The sequence below is a fragment of the Carya illinoinensis genome, chromosome 8 (assembly GCF_018687715.1).
Source record: "Carya illinoinensis cultivar Pawnee chromosome 8, C.illinoinensisPawnee_v1, whole genome shotgun sequence".
Taxonomy (NCBI): Eukaryota; Viridiplantae; Streptophyta; class Magnoliopsida; order Fagales; family Juglandaceae; genus Carya; species Carya illinoinensis.
The window spans coordinates 122,698-145,511 of record NC_056759.1 but is presented as its reverse complement, the minus strand read 5'-3'; the positions used below and the strand labels follow the sequence as shown (position 1 = coordinate 145,511).

Below are 22,814 nucleotides of genomic sequence, written 5' to 3'. Positions count from 1 at the left end.
ATGCTAAAAATTGAGAAAAAAAAAAATGGGAAACATTCATTTGAAACAGTTTGGACATATGCAGTGATCCCTACACATGCATAGATAGGTGTGAAAGCATAATTCTGTTAATGTGAAAGGAATCGAATGGGGGAAAAAGGAGAAAAAATAGCATGGGTAGTAGTTATGAGGAAAGGCACCGCTGTTAAAGAGATAGATGGGGACATAACTCTAGATAGGGCTCCTTGTTGTAAAATAATCCATTTAATTTAACCGAAATAGTATGGATTAAGCCTTAGCTGAGTTGATTTGAGTATTGGATTCTTTTTTATAGGTGGAATCACTTTGAGAAAGACTTTACAACAGTTATAATTGTTGAAGCATCAAAGCTTGATCAGGCAAGAGGTAAACTTGAGACAGCCAATAGAAATTCATCGGTGAGATTAAGAAACCTATTACGAACAATAAATCTGTAATAATCTCCAAAAACCTAGATGAAGTTATAACCAAAAAAAAAGTATTAAGCTACCTATACCCATGGAGACTTGCAAGCCATATATTGACTTACACGCCATATATTGACTAGACAGATAAATTGGCAGAAAATCCATGAAAAAGAGAGAAATAACACACAGATGGTAAAAATAGAGTTGGTAACTTACAGATAGCATTCCAGCAAAAGTCAAATACATCTATCTCTTTTCATCAGGATTATAATTTCAGCAAGAATGAAATAAACGTGAAAAATAAAAAAGAAACCAATTATGCTTACTTCTCTCTAAATCACTTTTACCTCAGACTTTGGAGAACCAAAGGTGTCAGTGAATGTTTGGCTGGTTCTCTCTTTTAATGAAAATTAAAACAATATAATTAAGGTAACCAAGTTCAAGGATTAGAAGTCGATGGCAAGTTTATGTACTAAGTTAATAAAACGCCAGTGTTAGTTTTTTCATGGAACTTCAGAAAATAATGGTATTCACAGATAAAGGAAGTGCTATGCTCTCTCCGTACAACTCTTCTTCTCTCTCACTCATCTCTGGTGTTTCTCGCCGGAGATGATCCATTGGCTTACTTTACCCATATTGAAGCTTAGGAAATCTTAGTGTGTCCCAGGACCCTTTTTATTCCAGAGTTTTTTTTCCCGGTGTTGTTTAGACTGTTCTGTTCATATCCTTCTTGTGGTGTTGAGATGGAGTCAACAAGAAACGTTATCATCAAACAAAAATGCTTTGAGTTTAAGAAGGTCAATGTTAGGTGGTGGAGAATCACGGAAAGTAGCTGCTGTGCTGTGAAATATATCTCCATGGATCAAGAACCACTGGGATGGCTGGCAAACATGGTGAAAGATGGTGTAGTAAATGGAAGTTCTTCTGAGTTCTTCAGAACGAAAAGAAATGGAGCCCAGGTATTGGTGGTGCAGCGGCAGAGCAATTTCTATGGGAGGTTTCTTTCCATATCAGAGTTCGGTCAAGTGAAGAGGCATGGGATGTTAGTGATCCCAGAAGGAAGGGATGTTGTAGGGTGGAGGACCTTTGGGGATATGCTGAAGGAGATCACTGGAGCTTCCTCTAGTTTGGGAGGAAAGAACAGAGACAGCCACGTATGGAAGCCCACTCCACCGTTTCGTACCATGCCGCCTCCGTCGTATAGGGAGGCACTACAAGGGCGGATTGAGGGGCCTCAAGACACAAAAAAGCCAGAGGTGGCAAGTCTGTCCAGGCCAGAGATGGGAACTCTTTTGGAAGGGGTGCAATATGGTGAAGAGGATGGTAGAGAAGATGTTGGCTCAAATGAGGGAACTGGCTTAGAGGTTATAATGGATATCGAAAAATAGATGGGAGAGTTGAGCGTTAAAATGAAATGGCTGAAACGGTGTGTTTTAAAACAGAAGGGTTTGGAGGTGGGCTGGAGTGAAGCGGGCCAAGGCCAAAACAAGACAAATGGGCCGGAGTTAGTTGGGAAGGGAAAGGGCCCAGTGGTCGAAAATGAGCCCAGGCCTATCTGCAGAAAGAGCTCGGCAGAAGAGCTTAGTGGCGCATCGGTTGACCCAGGACCATCGGCCTATGGGCCTAAGACATCGTCGTCGACGAGGCCTCAGATGACCTCGCCGACGCCTCAGGTGACATCGCCGCCCTCGGAGGATGGCACGGTGCAGGCAATGCTCACAACAGAGCATGAAGATAGCTCCCGATGCATCCACGACCACTCGACTGGATTAAGGCTCTCGGGTTTTGCACAAAAACGTGCAACGAAGGTTGCTGGGGCTTCGTTGACGCCAACCCAGGGGTTCTATGAAGCCGGCCTAGGTAAAGAGGCAAAAACCTTAAACCCGGTTCTACTTTCTCTCTTGGAGGAAGCTACGGAATCGAGTGGAATGTCTATCTCACAACATGGGTTGCCGGCACAGGCCCAAATGACGCCGATGGCCATCTTCGAAGCATGGGAAGCATCTGAGGATATTTCCGAGGCACAGGAAGGGGAGTTTGAGCTAGAGGAAGGGGAGGTGAATAAGTCTGAAGTGGAGGGGGACAGTAACATGGAGATGTGGTTGCTGGAATTAGAAGGGGGGCCAGAGAGGGACACTGGGACATTAGCAAAAGGCATAGAAGAGGCTGAGTTGAGGGATATTGTGACTAGCGGGGCTGAGGGAGATATGGATAGCCCTATTCCGCTACGTACTCTATCTCCAAAGCCAGTGTTCAGATTTTCCTCAGACTGGGTGTTAAAAGAAGTTGAGAAACTTCATGAATGTGTGGGGATTTCGTGTCCTGGTTTTGAAAATCAGTTCAAGACTCTTCTAGTTGCGATAGAGGCAGGGAGAACTACAGTTCTGAAATCAGCTGTGAAACAAGACCGGGAGTTGAAACGCCTCAAGAGTTCTATTAACTATGATAATAAGGAAGGAAGTGTGGGGAGGGAGAGGGTGAAGGGAAGGGGGCCAGCGTCTTATATCAATGCCTAAAATCATTTTGTGAAATGTAAAGGGGATCAACGATGTGAATAAGCGCCTTCGCATTAGATCTCTTCTCCATATTTGGAAGGCGGACATTGTTTGCTTTCAAGAGACCAAGTTGTGTAGTATTGATAGACACATAATTCGTAATTTGTGGAGCTGCTCCTTTGTGGGGTGGTGTTACTTAGCTTCATCAGGGGCTTCGGGAGGTGTGTTGGTATTGTGGGATAAGCGAGTGGTGGAGCTAGTAGAGGAATGTATTGGGATGTTTTCAGTGGCAGTATCTTTTAAGAATATAGAGGATGGGTGGAGGTGGGCTCTAACGAACCTGTATGGGCCCAATGAGGATAGAGAGAGAAGCTTGTTGTGGGAGGAAATGGCGGGTTTACAAGCTGTTTGGGACTTACCTTGGGTCTTTTGTGGAGATTTTAATATAGTTAGGTTCCCTAGTGAAAGGGAGGGGGCATCCACGTCGACAGGCGCAATGGAAGCTTTTTCAGAGCTGATTTTTGATTTGAATCTTGTGGATTTGCCATTGCAAGAGGGGCCTATACTTGGTCCAACTGTCGAGGGGGGTCCCGACTAGATAGATTTTTAATCTCTTCTTCTTGGGAGACGCGTTTTTCGGATCTATGCCAGAAAAGGTAGCCACGGGTGTGTTCTGATCACTTCCCAATTTTGCTTGATTGTGGTGGCATTCAAGGGGGTAGGCGTTCATTCAAATTTGAGAATATGTGGCTGGAAGCTGAAGGATTTGTGGAGAAGGTAAGGGCGTGGTGGGACGGCTACTCTTTTGATGGTACTCCTAGTTTCATTGTGGCAGGTAAACTTAAAGCTCTTAAGAATGACATAAAAAAGTGGAATATAGAAGTATTTAGACATACAGAAGTGCAGAAAAATATGCCATGGAAAGAGTTGCATGCTTTGGAGGAAGGGGATGTTAATGAGGCTTCTATGTCAAGCAAGAATGTTGTTGTGACTAAAATTGAGAAAGTTTTGTTGATGGAAGAGATATCTTGGAGCCAAAAATCTAGGGCACTTTGGTTGAAGGAGGAGGACAAGTACACCAAGTTCTTTCACAAGGTGACCAATTCACATAGGCGCAACAATGCTATTGAAGTCATCCATTCCGGCTCACAGGTGTTGCAATCAACTGAAGAAATTCAAGACCATATAGTGCAGTATTATGAGGAACTCCTTGCTGAAAAAGTAGATTGGCGCCCCAAACTCGATGGCTTAAGTTTTGAACAGCTGGGTTCGGAGGTAGCAGGATGGTTGGAGAGGCCATTTGAGGAAGAGGAGGTGCATGTTGTGGTGAAAGGTTTGTGTAAAGACAAAGTCTTGGGACCGGATAGTTTTTCCATGGCTTTCTTTCAAGAATGTTGGGATATAGTAAAGGAAGAAGTAATGAAGATTTTTCATGATTTTCATACTAGTCATAAGTTTGAAAAGTCACTAAATGCTACATTCATTGCTCTCATTCCGAAGATAGCGGGTGCCAATGACTTGAAAGATTTCCGGCCTATCAGTTTGGTAGGTGGGATCTACAAAATCATCTCTTCTCCGTATATGGAAGGTGCTAGTACCCTCTAAAGTTGCTTTTTTTATTTGGACAGCCGCTCATGGGAAGATTTTAACGATTGATAACCTTAGAAAGCGAAGGCTGGTTGTAATGGAATGGTGCTATATGTGCAAAAAGAGTGGGGAATCGATAGATCACCTGCTTTTACATTGTGAGGTTGCTGGGGAGTTATGGGCCAGAATCTTTAGTAGAGCTGGGCTAAGCTGGGTTATGCCTAGGAGTGTGGTGGAGGTACTTGCATGCTGGAATAGATCTCACAACAGTGCTCAATTGGCAGCAGTGTGGTGGATTATACCCTTGTGCTTAATGTGGTGTTTATGGTCGGAAAGGAATGAGAGGTGCTTTAATGATAAGGAGCGGGGAGTGGGGGCAATCTGGAATTTTTTTGTATTGTCTCTGTTTCAATGGTTTTCAACCATTGTTCTGAAGGGCGGGAATGTTCATGAGTTGCTACTTTCCTTATAGCTCACTAGAATGTAACTAGGTGTCTCACTTTGTATACTCCCTGTGTACTTGGGCATTACCTAGTTTCTTCATATTCAATAAAGATTATTACTTATAAAAATAAAAATAAAAGTTTTTTCACGAGTGAATGAAAAAAAAGCCAGTGTTCGTTAATGTGGTGTTAAAAGTATGGGATATTTTTAAACGACAAAATGTCAAGGAAATGGTTTTAAAACAACCAGCCTCTTGATCTTATACATTTAGTATCTTCTGACAATTTCCGAAACAAAGAAAGCCAAATTCTTTGGTCACGTTTCTTTCATGCTCGAGCTTAAAAACCTAGCACCTTACCATTAAGATGCATGCCATTCTTTTTTCCTATACCCTCACGCCAACAAAATTTATTTTGAAGAATTGAAGCATCTGCTCAATGGATATCAAATGTCAGCTGTATTTTTCAATGAAAAGAGATCAGCCCAGCTGCCCAGGCAACCATTAATGTATCTATTAGTTAACTTCCTCTCAGAGCAAGATGAATAAGAATAGGGTTTTTAACAATGTTGTGAGTGGCAAATCTAGGCACAAGTTAGCCACTCACATTGGCAAGGATGATGGGTCATCTTTTAAAGCTCTTCGATATAGGCAAAGCTTGTGTTGTGCATTTTCGATTTCTTAAAACAACAGGCCCATTTCGGTCACCCAATCATTTTCATTTTTCTGTTCACTTAGCTTGATCTATGATATAAGTGATCCCATTTACACCATTTTCATGTTCATAGACTTCCGAGGCCGAATAACTAACAGAGGTTTTTTCAAAACAACCAAATTTTGGATGGTACAGCCGATAGAAGTCTAAATGAAAGATTAATGTCATCTAGAGTAGCTCAGGGAAAAGTAGTCACTAAAGTTCTATGGGCGTGTAAGAAAGTTGGGGTAGATAACATTCCTACAGTTTTAGGAAACAAAAGTCATGCAAAGTAAGAATGCAATAGAGCAATGATAGCTTACCTTAGTTTGATTTAAGTACAAAAGAATGAATAATGAGATCCCAAATACCATATCTGACCATATGTTCGCAAATGCTCTACGATTCTCTAACCTCCACTCATCTCTCAAATTTAAGCTGTGGAAGCAACAAATAGGAAGCCAATAAAAATAGCATGCACTAAAGTAATGGAAGTCTGGAAATTTATTTTCATAAGAACAGAACATAAGGAAAATTTTTCCAAGGGCAACGATTGTTTAAAATAAGTTTCCAGCTGTAACATGTGTACTAGTAATTTGGTCACAGAATCTCTAATCTTTTTTATCAGATAGGAGGTAAAGTCAAGATTGATGAATTCCTGTAATATGTCCTTCCCAAAAGCATGTATCCATTACTTAGATTACTACATACACACACAGAACAAACATTTATGCATAAATATATATTTTTTATAAGCAAGAAAAATTTATTAATCATGTAATTAGGCATAGCCTAGGTACACAAGAAGTATACTTTATACATATATATTATATGTGAAAATAATTTGAACACGATTGATATCAGGCTTCACACTATCTAAACTTAACTATATACACTTTTAGCCACCAAAATAACATAATGAATAAATATAAGATTCTAACGAGAACAAGATCTTGCCATAAGAACACAAAACAGTGCTAAAACTTACGCTTTATGCCGTAACTCCCACAAAACTTCCTCTTCAGAAAGAGGTGGAGATTTACCAATCTCTACCTCAAGCTGGAATCTTGCTCTCTCAATCTTTAATTCTTTTACCATTTCAAGCTTTTGATTTCTTCTAACATCAAGCATTTGTGCTGCAAGTGGAACAGTCTTTACATACCTGTTCACAACATAGGCGTTACCTCATCTATCGTTTTAGAAATTTAGATTCATCTAGTAATGGCAGACAAAGTGAATTGTTGCTTAAACTGATTTACTAAGAAATATTTAGCTTTAGTTAAAACAAAAACATTCACTATTCTAAACCAAATCTAGAATCAGCAGTCACTACAGTAACTAGGGAAGAAATGGAAAACAGCAAGAGATCAAAAGAGCAAATAAAAATATGATATGATTCAACCTCAAACCCATTTAAATGTAGCGGACAACATTCAGACCCCTGGCATTCCATACTCCAAAGAGAGAGAGAGAGAGTACACAACTGCTCCAAGTAAATTCATATTTGAATTAACTACATAATTGCATACCATATTAGCTGGTTGATATATGAATTTATGACAAATTTTAGCCAAATCTTTTTTTTTTTTCTGTTCATGGAATACAAACAGGTTTTTTTTAAGCTAGTCAATTTCATTAAAAGTGCAAAGGGACTACACCATGTGTACACCGTCTTCAATGTTCTGCGCATTGAGTTCTTTCCACACACACCATATTACATATAGATGAATAATCCCCACACTACAATGCCTACATCCTGGCTTCTCCAGCAACCCAATAACTCTACCACCCTTTGAGGCACCATCCAATCCACATAAAAAAGATAGAAGACCGAGACCCGTACTGTTCTAGCTACTTCATAATACAACAAGAGGAGATCTGTCATTTCCACATTGTTCTTGCACATACAACACAAATCCATCACTAAAATTCTCCTCATTTTTGGACTCTTCATATATAGAATCTTCCCCAGCACAGCTGTCCATGCAACAAACAACACCCTCAATGGAGCTTTCTTGCAAATGCACTTCAACAGGATAGAAATGCTCATGGGTCACAATGTGTGATAAAAAGCTCTTTACTTCAAACTTCCTTTTTTGGGATGGAACCCACAAGATCATATCCTCAACACAACCTCCTATATTAATAAAAGCACTCTCTCTCTCTCACAAACTTCCTGTATTCATGTAATGGACTCCATCGGCAAAGATGCACCTTCTTCCAACCACCAGTTGGAAGGAACGGATGCTCACATAGACTCTGTCGCTTGGAATATGTGACCTAGTGGGTGTGATTCTAGTCGACGGTTTGCCGAGGTTGACACCGCTGACAGAGGAAGAAGCCGAGAATGAACGCTAGGCAATGGAACAGAGCGAAAAGGAGCCAACGAATACACAGACCTAGTGGGTGGGCCTCTGGTCATCTGTTTGCTGGAGACGCCACCGCTGATGGAGGTAGAAGCTGAGGATGCTCATTGTGGCCATGAGAGGGGATCTCGGGCTGAGAAACAGGGCCAAAATGAACTGGCGACATTGTTTGTGATAGAGGGAAGTCCTATTGTTGATTAATCTACACGAGAACCTCAAATGAAACATTAAATGACGATGGATGAAGGGTACTTATGAAAAGTGGGGAGCTTAGGATATAGGCAAACCTTTGAAATTATTTCAATATTGGACCTTGGACATATAATAGTTCTGAATCGAATTTCTTTAAAAAGAAGATCTTTTGTCTCATGGTAGCCTGCTCCTATTCCCTTACGAAACTTTCGTTCTTGGGTTAGCCATACACTTCCATGTTTCTAGCGATTCACATGGCATCATCAAATGAAACTGAGGCTGGCACCTTGGTAATATTCACACCTAGGGATTCTGAACACGGTATTAAGGAGGTGGAGTTAGCAGAGGGTATGGACAATGAAGTAGAGATCATTGGGATGAGCCCATTTCCTTGAATTTAATGCCCATGTTGAAGAACCAGACTCTAGCATCAGATTGGGTTTTAGGAGGTTCAACTGTGTCTAGGACTCCCATGTACTGGTTTTGAAGATCAGTTTCTGGCACTACTTGCTGCGATTGAAGCTGGACAGCCTACTTCAGCCATGAATTGCCACTCAGCCAAGAAAATGGAAAGGGAATTAAAGCGACTTGTTGGATAAACTACAAAGGAAGTGCGAGTCGTGGCAGGACGAAGGGAAGGGCAAAGTCGGTGGTTTTATGAAGCTCAAAATAGTCTCGTGGAATGTTAGGGGGCTGAACAAACTAGAGAAACGTACCGAAATAAAAAATAATAACAAGAAAAAAAAATAGCTCTGTGGCTGGAGAGTGGATGTTGTATGCTTACAAGAGACAAAATTGGAAGTCATCTCCCTTACCATAATACAGAGCTTGTGGAATTGTTGTCATGAGGGATGGTCGTATTTGCTGTCTAAGGGGGCTTCAGCAGGCATATTGGTGACATGGGATAAACGGGTGGTGGAAAAGACAGATGAGTGCATGGGGGAATATACAGTGGCTGTTTCTTTCAAGAATGTGAAGCTAGCTTTCAATGATCTTTTGCCGGTGTTCATGGTCCTAACTCTAATACCACGAGAAGAGGCTTGTGGGATGAATTGGCTGATCTTTGTAGCTTATAGAGTTTTCCTTGGTGCATTGGGGGCAATTTTAATGTCACCCGCTTCCCAAGCGAACGAGTAGGAGGTCTTAGCTGCAGTTTAGCAATGACAGATTTTTCTGACTTTATTTACAAACAAGATCTTCTGGACATTCCTCTAGTTGGTGGCACTTTCACATGGTCCAGTATTAGACAACATTCAGCTTGGTCAAAGACTTCATATATTCCTCATTTTGCCCAACTAGGTAGCACATTTTCTGGATATAATGCAGAAACGGCTTCCAACATTATGTTTGGATCATTTTCCCATTATCCCACAATCCAGGGAGGTAAAAGATATTTTAAGTTTGAGAACATGTGGCTGAGATCAGAAGAATTTGTTGAGAGAATTGGACAATGGTGGTCATCCTATCTTATACAGGGCAATCCTAGTTATGTGCTGGCATATAAGCTAAAGGCTCTCAAGGAAGACCTGAAGAAGTGGAATGAGCAGATATATGGGAATGTGGAACACCGAAAAAAGACTTTTCGACGAACTACAGGGTTTAGAGAAGGTGGAGGAGGAGAGGGGTCTCTTAGAAGAAGAAAAGACTCAAAAAAAGCAAGTATCATCAGATATTGAAAGGATGGCATTAATGGAAGAGATCTCCTGGAGACAAAAATCAAGGGCTTAATGGCTAAAAGGGGATAAATGCGCCAAGTTCTTCCATCGCATAGCTAATTCGCATAGAAGACACAATGTCATTAAGTCACTAATAGTAAATGGGAGGATTACTTCAAACTTGTTTGAGATTACAGACCATATTACTAACTTCTATGAACAATTACTTTCTTAACAATTTTCTTGGAGACCATGTTTGGATGGCCTTATTTTTTAGTCAAATGATCATCAAGAAGTAAGTTGGCTAGAGAGGCCGTTTGAGGAGGTGGAGATTTGCAAGGTAGTGCGAAGTATGGCAAGTGATAAAGCTCCATGTCCGGATGGGTTCACTATGCCTTTTTATAAGACATGTTGGGAAGTAGTTAAAGATGACATCATGAGCTTCTTCCACAAGTTCCATGAACAAGGTAGTTTCGAAAAAAGTCTTAATGCTACTATCATTGTTCCTATTCCAAAGAAGCCAGGGATGGTAGAGATTAAGGATCATCACCCGGTAAGCTTGGTAAGCGGAATGTACAAAATCCTTTCAAAGGTATTAGCTAATAGATTGAGTACGGTCTTGGAGACGATCATTTCCAAGCCCCAGAATGCCTTCATACGAGGAGGACAAATTCTTGACTCTGTTCTCATTGCCAATAAATGTTTGGATAGTCATCTCAAGTCGGGCACTCCAGGATTACTATGCAAACTTGACATGGAGAAAGCTTATGATCGAGTAAACTGGAACTTTTTGTTACATATGCATGAGAGGTGTGGACTTGGAGCGAGATGGTGCTCTTGGATCAAATTTTGCATATCCATTGTAGGTTTCTCCATTTTGGTAAATGGTACTCCAATGGGCTTCTTCGGAAGCTCAGGGATTGAGGCAAGATAATCATTTATCTCCATTACTGTTTGTTTTCATTATGAAAACTTTTAATAAAATGATTTAGGTCTTGTGGGAGGTGGATATTTATCTGGCTTTGTAATAGGGGATGCAAGAATCGACACACTAGAGATGACCCACCTCTTATTTGCAGATAATACTCTTATATTTTGTGGTGCTAATCACAATCATATTCAAGCTTTGTGGGCTTTACTACTTTGCTTTAAAGCGGTATCAGAATTGAAAGTGAACCTCGCCAAGTCAGAATTAGTTCTAGTTGGAAATGTTCCCAATGTCTTGAGCTATGCCAATATTCTGGGATGCAAAGTCTCCACCTTGCCAATGAAGTATCTCAGTCTTCCCTTGGGTCCTTCCTTTAAATCACAGTCTATTTGAGACGAGGTGTTGGAAAAAACGGAGCGGAAGCTGGCGAGTTAGAAAAGGATTTATTTGTCTAAAGGTGGTAGAGTTATGTTGATAAAAAGTACTGGTGCTCAAACGAGGTGAGCGAATCACATTGGGTGGGGCTTTGGAAAAACATAGGAAGAGGTTGGAACTTTCAACGATATACACACTTTGCAGTTGGAGATGGATCTAGAATTAAAACCAGAATGACCTTTGGTATGGAGACCGAATTCTTAAGGAAGCCTACCCAACTTTATACGGCATTGCATGACGACAAGAGGCTACAATCGCAAAACTCATGGATCTATCTAGTAGCTCTCCTCAATGGAATATCATTTTCATTAGAGTTGCGCAAGATTGGGAAATTGACACATTTGCATACTTCTTCCATCTTGTGTATAACTATAGAGTGAATGGAGGAGTTGATATGATGATGTGGTCACCGTCCAAGAAGGGAAGATTTATTGTTTGGTCGTACTATGCATCCCTAATGAAAACATGCTACAAGACCATCTCCTAGGAAGAACATTTGGAAGACTAAGGCACCTCTAAAAACTTCTTTTTTTGTTTGGATATAGCTTCACTAGGGAAGATTCTCACCTTAGATAATCTAAGGAAACCCCGACTCATTGTGTTGGATTGGTGTTATATGTGCAAGAAAAGTGAGGAGTCTGTGGATCACCTATTATTGCATTGTGATGTGGCTATGAGTTTGTGGAATGATATCTTTGCTAGAGTAGGGTTCCTTTGGGTAATGCCAAGAAGGGTTGTTGAATTTTTGGCCAACTGGCAAGGCTTTCTGGGTAATTCTCAAATTGCAGCTATGTGGAAGGTGAAGGTGATTTCAATCTATCTATGGTGGTGCATTTGGATGGTGAGGAATGGTTGCAGCTGTGAGGATCGTGAATGGACAATGGACAAGCTTAGAACTTTTTTCATTCAAACTTTATTCCATTAGTCGATTGTAATAAACTTTAACGGCATGAGTGTATGTGACTTCCTTGCAGGGGTGTAAACCGATGCGTCGGCGTCGGTTTTGGCGCCAAACCGAAACCCCACCGACGTGGGAAAACGTTGCTTACAACCGGCCGAAACTGATCGACTGGGGGAGAAAGAACCGATTCCATCGGTCTTGACTAGCGTCGGCGCGGTCTTCGGTCCACCGTCGGCGTCGTCTAGGACGGAGGAGCAGCGTCTGCGACTCTGCCATGGGAGTGCAACGAAGCTCTGGTAGACGAAACCCTAGAGCTTGACAAAGAAGACGACGAAGAAGGAAGGGGGGCGAGTTAGTTTAATGCCATTTTAGAACGGCGCCGTTTGGCTTAACGGCTTAAGCCAAACGCCGCTGTTCCACTAAATTTTTTTCCCATCCAAGGGTATTAAACGGCGTCGTTTCTTTACAAGTAGAAAACAAAAAAAAAAAAAGGTTACCGCTGACGTCGGCCGGTTCAGTGGTTTTCCCTGGGGTCGAACCGCGAACTGAACCGGCCAACGTCGATTCCTATATTTTTAACTCAAACGCCAACCGGTTCTTCGCCAGTTCCGGCCTCCGGCAGTCAGTCTCCGTCGGTTTAGGCCGGTTTATCAGTTTGGTGTACAGACCTACTTTCTTGTATCTTTAGACACCCATGCCTAGGTGTTACTCTTGTATATGTCCCGTGTATTTGGCTTCTCCTTTCTTTAATAAAATTCTTATTTACCAATAAAAAATAAAAAATAAAAGCGAATTTTGGATAAACACCTACTATGCTATAGGGGTATTTAGGATTCAACCCATGTATCACTTCTTTTAGAAATAATCTCTAGTGGTATGAGTTAATTAAGAAGAGGTCCCTCAGTTGATTTCTCTGTCCATCAATGTTAGCCGAAGACACATGGCAATTTGTGATCATTTATTACATCACTGTGAGGTGGCAAGGAGGCTATGGGATGAGATTTTTAGTAGGACTGAACTCAGATGTGTGATGCCTAGGAGAGTGGTGGGTCTTTTTGCATGTTGGAAAGGCCTTCACGGTAACCTACATTTTCCGGCTATATGGAGATTGATTCCTTTACACCTCATGGGGTGCATTTGGCTTGAAATGAATGATTGGAGCTTTGATAATAGGGAGCACTCTTTTGATGAGCTTAGAAGTTTCTTTTCTCACACCTTGTTTCTTTGGGCTTCTGTCATTGTACTCAATGGATGTAGTCTTCCTGATCTTTTTTTTTTTATATATATAAGTAAGAAAGGCAATCTTATAAATATGAATGAAACAGGCAATGCCCATGTACACAGGAAGTATACAAAAGTGAACACCTAAATACATTCTAAGAAGCAGAAAATGACTACAGAAAATCATGAGCATAAGCTCCATTAATCACTAAAGCAGAAAACCAAAGAAATAAAGAGTGCATAAAAAATTTCCGAAGTTCCTCCAGAGTATGCTCCCTATCATTGAAACACCACTCATTCCTTTCCATCCGAATACACCACATAAGACACAAAGGAACCCATCTTCCAAACTGCATTGACTTTCTTTTTTTCTTTTTTCTTTTTTTATAGATAATCAAGAAATTTTATTCATAGAAGTAGGCAAAGCCCAAGTACACAGGGAGTATACATGAGAATAACCAAATCCAAACCACATCCACTTGAGAGCAACCATCAATAGTCTTCATGAATTTCATGTGTCACTTCTAATTCCAAACTTGAAATAGGGTTCTCTTTACTTGTTTTAATAAAATTTTATCTTATCAAAAAAAAATCTACGGAACTGCCACATGAAGACTTTATTTAAAAAAACTAAATTAGCATTTTAAAAAAGTAAATAAATTTTTTATAATAGCATACACATTTTTTATGAAAAATATAACAAATCATCAAAAAAAAAAAGCCACCCTGGAGGTGATCCTATGCAAGCCACCATGGGGTGGCCTTTTATAATACAAAAGCAAAGAAGAAATGTTGAGAAAGGACATAAAGAAAAAAAGAAAATTAATGTTGAAACACAGAATTATGCAAAGAAAAAAAATTGTAGCAATTGTATTTTTTTAACTATTAGAGGCAATACACAAGCTAAAATCATTGTGCCTCAGAACTTACCTGTCCAGAAAAGGCATGAGAACATAGTCGTGCACCACAAAATCCAAGGCCCAGGGTATAAGTATCAATACAGCCAAAAATTTAGCCTGTAACAAGGAAGAGTACGGCTTAAAATAGCAAGTCATGTTTAACAATCCCATGTACTTGGCTTCGCCTGTTTTTAATACAATTCCTATTTACTGATAAAAAAAAAAAAAAAAAACAATATAAGCCATCAAATTACCCAAATTGCTGAAGGAACCATTATAGGGCTGACTATACATGAAATAGATGGATTCATTTTTTTAAGTAAATAATTAAATTAATTTTATCTCTGGTAATTCTGCATGTTGTAACAAGGGAAGAAATACGATTCTATATAATTGTCAAAAAAATCTTTTGATAAGTACTTGTCAATATTCAATTATCCAAATTGTTAACCTCTCTAGCGGACATAAGCAACACAAAATACCAAACTGCTAAAGTAAAGCTTTTGGAGCAGAGATTTCCTCAATTAGACTACAACAACAACAATCTTGAAAGACCGGCATTAATATTGAAATAGTCCAACATCTGAAACCCAAAATGAGGATTGGATGTGAAGTTCTTAAATATGTTCTTCCTTTTTCAAAATTGATTACGTGTCCATCCCAATGATCTTGATGTTGTATGAACCACTATAACAGATGTAGACAGAACAACAAAGCTTATGATATCATTTGGAAACTTCCTAGTGATTTATTTCTATTTTTCAGGGGGAACTTGTAAATATTATGAAAATCTTTGAAATATAATTTTAGGGAACGGTTAGCTTAGAGAAGTTTGTAATGTTAACATTAGCTTACCACAAGTATTTGGTTGGAAACCTCGTCAAATTATGAATATAAGTGACAGTAAACTGCACACGCCTACAAGGATAACCTCCTATATTTGTATTTTTTAGTAAGTACTACTTGGAAACCAAGATCAATGCCCCAGCATAATCAATTTAAAGCTAGAAGTCACAAGCATGCAACTGCTATTGCAGTAGATAAAATAAAATGAAAATATATGTACAGAGATATAATCATCGTTTTTTGTCCTTCGCTCCATTTTGATTGCAATAAAGCCTCGATCAGCATAGAAGTGCCTCCCTCCCTCCCTCTCTCTCTCCCACTCTCTCTCTCTCTCTCTCTGTGTGCTTTTTTTCCCAAGATTCGTACTCTTAAGTTGTAGGTATTATGAGCTCTCGAAGTGCATTTCACTGCCGAGAATGTGATGAATGCACATTGAAAGACCCTCTTTCTCCTCTCTCTCTCTCTCTCTCTCTCTCTCTCTCTCTCTCTCTCTGCTTTTTTTCCCCAAGATTTTTACTCTTAGGTTGTAGGTATTATGAGCTCTCGAAGTGCATTTCACTGCCGAGGATGTGATGGCTGAACATAGAAAGACCTCATTCAATCAAGCGAATTCAAGGTATTTTTGAGTTCACTATTATTGATCGGTTGATTTGCATGAGAGATTTCAAGACCTACAGAAAGAATCACGTTGCATTGGCAGGATGTCATCCACTTGACATCTCAGCAAGTTGATATGTAACAGGTATTCTCTAGGCATTGAGAATGTTTTTTTTTTTTATAAGTAATAAGATATTTTATTGATGAAAAGATAGGCATAGCCCAGGTACACTGGAGGTATATACGTGAATACACCTATTTAGGAACTAGTAACTGATACAAGGAAATCATGGAAGCTAAAACCATTCAACTCTAAAGCTATGGCCCACATAAATAAAGTCTTCCAAAAAAACCTGCTAAACTCTTCTAGAGAGCATTCCTGATCCTCAAAAAGTCTATCATTTCTCTCACTCCAAATACACCAAATAATACAAAGAGGAGCCATCTTCCATGCGGCCGCAATCTGTGATGTCCCCGTGATTCCTCTCCAACTTGCTAATAGCTCTACCACGCTTCCGGGCATGACCCATGCTATACCCATTTTGCTGAAGAAATAATTCCATGTTTCCCTAGCAAACTTACAATGTAGAAGTAGATGGTCCACCGATTCACCATTCTTTTTGCACATACAGCACACAGCACCATTCTGTTATGATAAGTCCTCATTTTCTTAGGTTGTCTATAGTAAGAATCTTCCCTAAAGCTGTTTTCCATACAAAGAAAGCAACCTTAGTAGGTGCTTTGCTCCTCCAAATGTTCTTCCAAGGAAAACTATTGTGTCTTTGGTGCATAGTAATTGTGTCATAAAAGGAGTACACAGAAAAATTTCCTTTCCTAGAAGGTCTCCATACAATCTTATCTTCATTTATGGCATCAATTGCAGTGTTATACAGCAGGCTAAGAAACTCCACCAGCCCAGTCACTTCCCAATCATGTGCATCCCGAGTAAAACTTATGTTCCACTCCTGTGTGTCATTACCCGCAAATCAGCCACCATGGCTTCTTTATCCCGAGCTATTCTAAAAAATATTAGGATAAGCATCCTTCAGGACTGTGTCTCCCAACCACACATCATGCCAAAAGCTGACCCTACTGCCATTCCCCACACATAATCTAGTGTTTTTGGCAAAGGAACACCAACCTTTCCTTGTGTATTTCCATAACCCCACCCCATATGCCACCCTCCCTTCCCCAGAACACCAACCCCCCCATGTACTTCCATACTTCATGTCGATCATGCCTCTCCATACAGCTCCCATCTCCTTATTATAACACCACAGCCATTTTCCTAGTAATGCCTCGTTAAAAACCCTCACATTACGAATCTCCAAGCCTCCATCTCTCAAAGGAGTACACACCTTATTCCACCCTACTAGGTGAAATTTGAGCTCCTCACCTAAGCCACTCCACAAAAAGTCACGTTGAAGTTTCTCTATTCTCGTTGCAATGCTGGCGGAAAGAGGGAATAGAGACAAGTAGTATGTAGGAAGGTTAGATAAAGTGCTCTTAATAAGAATGATCCGCCCCCCTTTAGTTAAATACAACCTTTTCCACCTGGCTAATCTATTTTCTAATTTCTCCACCACCTCCTCCCAAATTGCCTTGGCTTTGAAGGTAGCCCCCAACGGAAGGCCAAGATACTTCAATGGCAACAAAGAGACCGCACATCCCAAAATGTTGGCCAACCCCCTAATGTTCCTCACCTCACCAACCGCAACCATCTCCGTCTTCGCAAGATTAATCTTAAACCACATACCGCTTCAAACACAATAAAATGGCCTTCAAGGATTGTATATGTCCTACATTTGCCTCACAAAACAGCAAAGTATCATCCGCAAACAAAAGATGTGAAATGTTTATATTTCCCAATGAAAATCCAGAAAAGAATCCCCCCTCAACTGCAGCCGACATCATTCTACTTAGAGCCTCCATTACTATGACAAATAATAGAGGTGATAATGGATCACCTTGTCGTAAACCCCGCAAACTATTAAAGAAACCCACCGGATCCCGATTTACCAAAACCGAGAAGCGAGCCATTGACATACAATGCCTCATCCACTTTCTCCATCTTTCCCCAAAACCACATCTTCTCAACATGTATAACAAGAAGTCCCAATTGACGTGATCATAGGCCTTTTCCATGTCTAATTTGGATAAAATACCTGGCACTCCCGACTTGATCCTACTATCCAAGCATTCATTTGCTATAAGAACCAAGTCCAAAATTCATCGCCCTCACACAAAAGCATTTTGAGTCTTAGAAATAATCTTATCCATAACTATGCTCATTCTATTAGCTAGGACTTTGGATATTATTCTGTATATGCTTCCCACAAGACTAATAGGCCTGAAATCTTGCACCTCTATAGCACCCTTATTTTATGAAACAAGTGCAACAAAAGTAGCATTCAAGTTCTTCTCAAATTTAACATACATGAAGAATTCCTGGAAGACCTGCATAACATCTTCTCTCACCACCTCCCAGCAAGTCTGAAAAAATGCCATAGTAAAACCGTTCAGGCCCGGGTCTTTCTTCATTTTTCTGATTACTAGATGGACCTCTCCCTCTTCAAATGGTCTCTCCAACCAAGCCATCCTACTTTGGTCGATGGACTCAAAAGCCAACCCATCTAGGGTAGATCTCCAATCATGAGGCTCCGATAACAAGTGTTCAAAGTGTCCAGCCACATGGTCTTTTATTTTTGCTTGATCTGTAGATGCATCCCCATCCATGTTCAGAGTCTCGATAGTATTAAACCTCCTATGCGACTTTGCAATACGATGAAAAAATTTTGTGCACCTATCCCCCTCCTTAAGCCACAATGCCTTTGACTTTTGTCGCCACGAAATTTCCTCCATAAGAATCACTCTTTCCAATTCAGCAACTACTTGCCCTTTGCGGTTGTTCTCTTCTCCTACCCCGTCCAAGCTTTGTAACTCTTGGAATAAATTCTTTTTTTGTATCGTTACATCACCAAATATTTGTTCATTCCATATCTTCAAATCCTTTTTCAAAGCTTTCAGCTTTCCAACCAATATATTACTCGGGTTGCCCTGTAATTGATACGAGCTCCACCATTGCCCCACCAGCTCCACAAACCCCTCATGTTTCAACCACATATTCTCAAATTTAAATGGCCTTCTACCCCATGGGATGCCTCCACAGTCTAACATAATAGGAAAATGGTCCGAGCATACCCTAGGGAGTCTCTTCTGACATAAATCTGGAAAATGCGCCTCCCATGAAGGAGATATAAGGAATCTGTCTAGTCTTGACCAGGCTTGGTTAGAGGACCAAGTGAAATCGCCTCCTATTAACAGTATGTCCATAAGTTCCAGCTCCGAAATTAGATCTGAAAATTCGCGCATAGAATCTTGTCGTCCCTCCCCCGACCTTTCGTTGAAGAATCTTGTAACATCAAAATCTCCGCCTACACACCATGGGACCTCCCACCAAGAACACAAGCCCGCAAGCTCATCCCAAAGCAACCGCCGTTTCCCATCCAAATTAGGACTATAAAACCCCGCAAAAGCCCATACAAATCCATCCTCTATATTTTTAAAAGACCATCCTTTTATCGCACATAACCAAAACTCCACTTGAGGCCCCTTTTGAAGGTAAGTATAACCATCCTACATATTGACAACTCCATATGCTCCGTATAGTTTTCCTTGTGATAAGCTTCAACTTAGTTTCCTGCAAACAAATAATATCCATCTTCCAATGTCTTAACAAGGCTCGGATCCGGAGGCGCTTGTTAATCTCATTCAACCCCCTAACATTCCAAATCAATATTTTGTGCTGCATTTATCAACTATACCAGCCCTACCTTTTCCTCGATCACGGCTTGCACTTCCCTCCTTGCCATCATAGTTAATAGAACAAGTAAGTCGCTTCAACTCCCTATTCCTTTTCAATCCTGCTCCCTGTTGAATATGTCAAACCTCTATGGCTGTTAGCAATGCCTTAAATTGCTCTGCATAGCCCTCACATGAGATCCCCACACAAACCTGTAACTCCTTCACCTTTTTCATTATCCAATCAGGGGGTAAAGAAATATTGATTGGGGAAGGATCCTCCCCTGAAAACTCCCCCTCAGGAGAGATTCTAGCAGACTCAAAAAGAATAAGAGATCTATCCATTTCGTCCCCACTCCCCACAACTGCAAGAGGCTCCCCACTTCCAATACCAACACATGCTTTGACTGACACTTTCTAGGCATTTTCAAGGCTCAGTGCTTCCCCATTTCCCAAAACAACGCCTGCTTCCATTTCGACAGGCTCAACTCCATCCATCGGCATTTTCTATGGCAATATCTGTGTATTTTCCAAGCTCCACGATAGGTTCTGGGCATCCCATGGCAACCCCTCACTTACCGGCACGATCTGTGTCATACCAGGGCTCCCCAACGTCTTCTGAGGACTCATCAGCAAAGTCTGGCACATCGACAGACCCTTATCCTCCCTTTCCAGCCCTGCACCATCTACGGAACACCCCACGATCTCTCCTTCTTCCACAGCCAGCGCCTGCATAGCTTCCACCAGACCACCAGCGGGCTCTCCCTGCAACGTCGACACTTTCTGTGCCAACGCTGGAGAGCTCGACCCAGATATCAGCCCCGAAATGGATGATTTTGGGAGGGCCGATATCTCGGAAAGGGGTATCAGATGCCCCATTTCCTTCCAGACCTTTCTCGGGCTTGGGCTTATACCCAGCCCATCTAAAATAGCCTTCCCCTTTAGTCCATCCATCTGAGGCCCACTAAAGCCCATAGGTCCACTAAAGTCCATCTAAGCCTTTTGTGTATTCTGATCCCCACCCAGGCCCATACCCTTCCTTCTCTGCTCCTCAACCCGCCTAATAAGCCAATTCACTTTATCTTGCATGTCATTAAGTTGTTTCTTCAACTCCAGAAGCACGCGTTCCTTCATTTCCTCTTTCAGACCAACACCACCCCTACCAACTCCCGCATGGTTTTGGTTATCTACTGGAAGGGAAGTACTACATTTGCTTAGCAAGCCTACACCTCCACTCGGGTAGGTCACTTTGTCAGAGCTCTCCCTTAACCTGGCCTGAGGTTGTTGAAGGGCCTCCCTATACGACCGAGCACATGGTTGCTGCGCAGTAGCAATCCTTTTCTCTGGTGGTGATGGAAGAGCCTGACCTCTTGCAGCCTCCTTCAATGCTTCCACCAGTTTGCTCCATCCCCAGCCATCCTTATCCTTTGGAATAATGATGAAGTTCCAATGACCACCTCCACCATACTCCACCAACTCCATATAACAACCCCTGAAATTAGCACATCGTTGTGCAGTGTATCCCTTGCCTCCTTCCCTATGAGTTGAATAAAACACCTTCCTCCCAAACTTCAAACAGTCCTCCATGGCTCTAATGAACCATCTTGCCAAGCCTAAGCCCAAGCATATCTCTGTGACCACTCTCCTACCTCTCTCAAAAATACGCACATGTCTACCATCTTTAAAGACCTCAAACTCCTTCGACTCAATAACTACAAATCTTGAGTGCCCCATACTACTCTTAACTAACTAAGGAAATAACTAGAAGAAAGGAAAACCAGGAAACGATTAAGGATTATTCCTGGTGAGAAGCACCAGGAATGGAAGAAGAAGAGTCATAGACAGAGAGAGAGAGAGAGAGAGAGAGAGAGAGAGAGAGAGAGAGAGAGTATGTTCTGGCATTGAGAATGTATCTACTAGAAACCCAAAAACAATCAATTTAGTGCATAGTCACATAGACTGGCACTGTATATGAATGTATTAAACTGATTTAACAATTTTAATATATAGCTGCAAAAGTTTCCTACATGTACTTACCGAATTCAGTGAGGCATACTGAAATACACGATCTTCATAGAGCATATCATCGTCTTCCCTTCCAAGAACCAAATTCCTGACAGAGTCAACCAACCCCCTTTCTGGGGCCATCTCCCTGGAGTCACCCAGCACATCTTCTCGCGACTCCCCAACTCCATTATCCCAATCTCGATTCCAAGAAGAGCCGTTAACATGATTTGTCCCATCCACAAGCCAATCCTCCCACCCCCGGCTCTCCTCGTTCATTATATCCTCTTGTGCTTCCCTCAACTCTATGATCGTCTCGGCCCTTCTCTTCCACGCCTCAAACTTGTCTCCCTCCGACAAATCTTCATCACTCGAGCCCTCCAATACGTCCTCGAGCATGTCATCATCCTTCAAACCAAGCCAATTGCCATCGTCATCAAAAAAGAACTTCTGCCACCATCTCCTTTCCCTTGAAAGGCGGCTATTCTTCTTGGCATTCGGAATAAGCCCTCTAACCCACCTTCGCTTCCCACCCAGTTGAGCCACAAAATTCGATGAGTCGTGTAAAGAAAACGATTCCCAACGCACTCCGCGGTTAGCACAAATCAAGTTGTGGCATAAGACCATCGAAGAGCTCATTAAGAACATGAATATAAGCCCACATTTTTCAGATTCTCGAGTAAAGCAATAAGGCAATCCCCGTTGTGCTCATAAGACGAGCGAAACCCTCATTCCCAACCCACTCATGAAAAAACATCATTCTTTTGAGGAGGAGATTCTTTAAGCTCCAACGTTGCGCTCATGTTTCAAGACCAAAACTGACCTAAGGTTCTCCATGTAAGGCATTACGAAGAACCGAAGAAAGTAAAGCAACAAAGAGTGCAGATTACGTAACAACCGAGCGATTGCATATTAATCCAGGAACCCACCTCCAATTTTCCTGTTTCTAAGACATAAGAAAGAAAGGTGACTTGAAAAAAGGAAGGCTTTTCTTCTGTCTGGACTGAAACCAAAGATTCAAAGAAGTGGATCTTTACGCAGACAAGGGCCAAGAGGATAACAGTTTCGGTTTTGAGGTACCAGATAACGGATTGCTAGGTTTCCTAAAGTACACGATTACCCTTCCATTTTCCTTCGTTTATCATCATTATCTATTATTTTCACTTGTTTTTTAATATTTATATAAATTTTCAATAATACAACATGTAGAAAAATTCTATTTTTAATATCATTATTTATATTTAAAATAAATAAATAAATACAATTTAAATATTACACATTATAAATAATAAAATAATAAAAACCGACAAGAAAATATAACTCCCC

General features: G+C 41.0%; 1 protein-coding gene across 2 annotated transcripts in view; it reads right to left on the bottom strand.

Annotated features, from left to right (window-relative positions):
- LOC122319433 (chloroplast envelope membrane protein) overlaps nt 1-22,607 on the bottom strand; it is a 40,336-nt gene extending 17,729 nt beyond the window's left edge. The window contains exons 1-4 of one of the 2 annotated variants that reach the window (XM_043137497.1): nt 21,522-22,604; nt 14,272-14,357; nt 6,632-6,805; nt 5,967-6,081 (exon numbers count right to left, since the gene is read on the bottom strand). In XM_043137497.1, the coding sequence (XP_042993431.1) occupies nt 5,967-6,081; nt 6,632-6,805; nt 14,272-14,357; nt 21,522-22,136 (990 nt within the window). In that variant the 5' untranslated portion in view covers nt 22,137-22,604. Of the gene's footprint in view, nt 1-5,966; nt 6,082-6,631; nt 6,806-14,271; nt 14,358-21,521 lie in introns of both variants that reach the window. The other variant, XM_043137498.1, reaches the window with a different exon arrangement.
- Between the last annotated feature and the right edge of the window lie 207 nt (nt 22,608-22,814).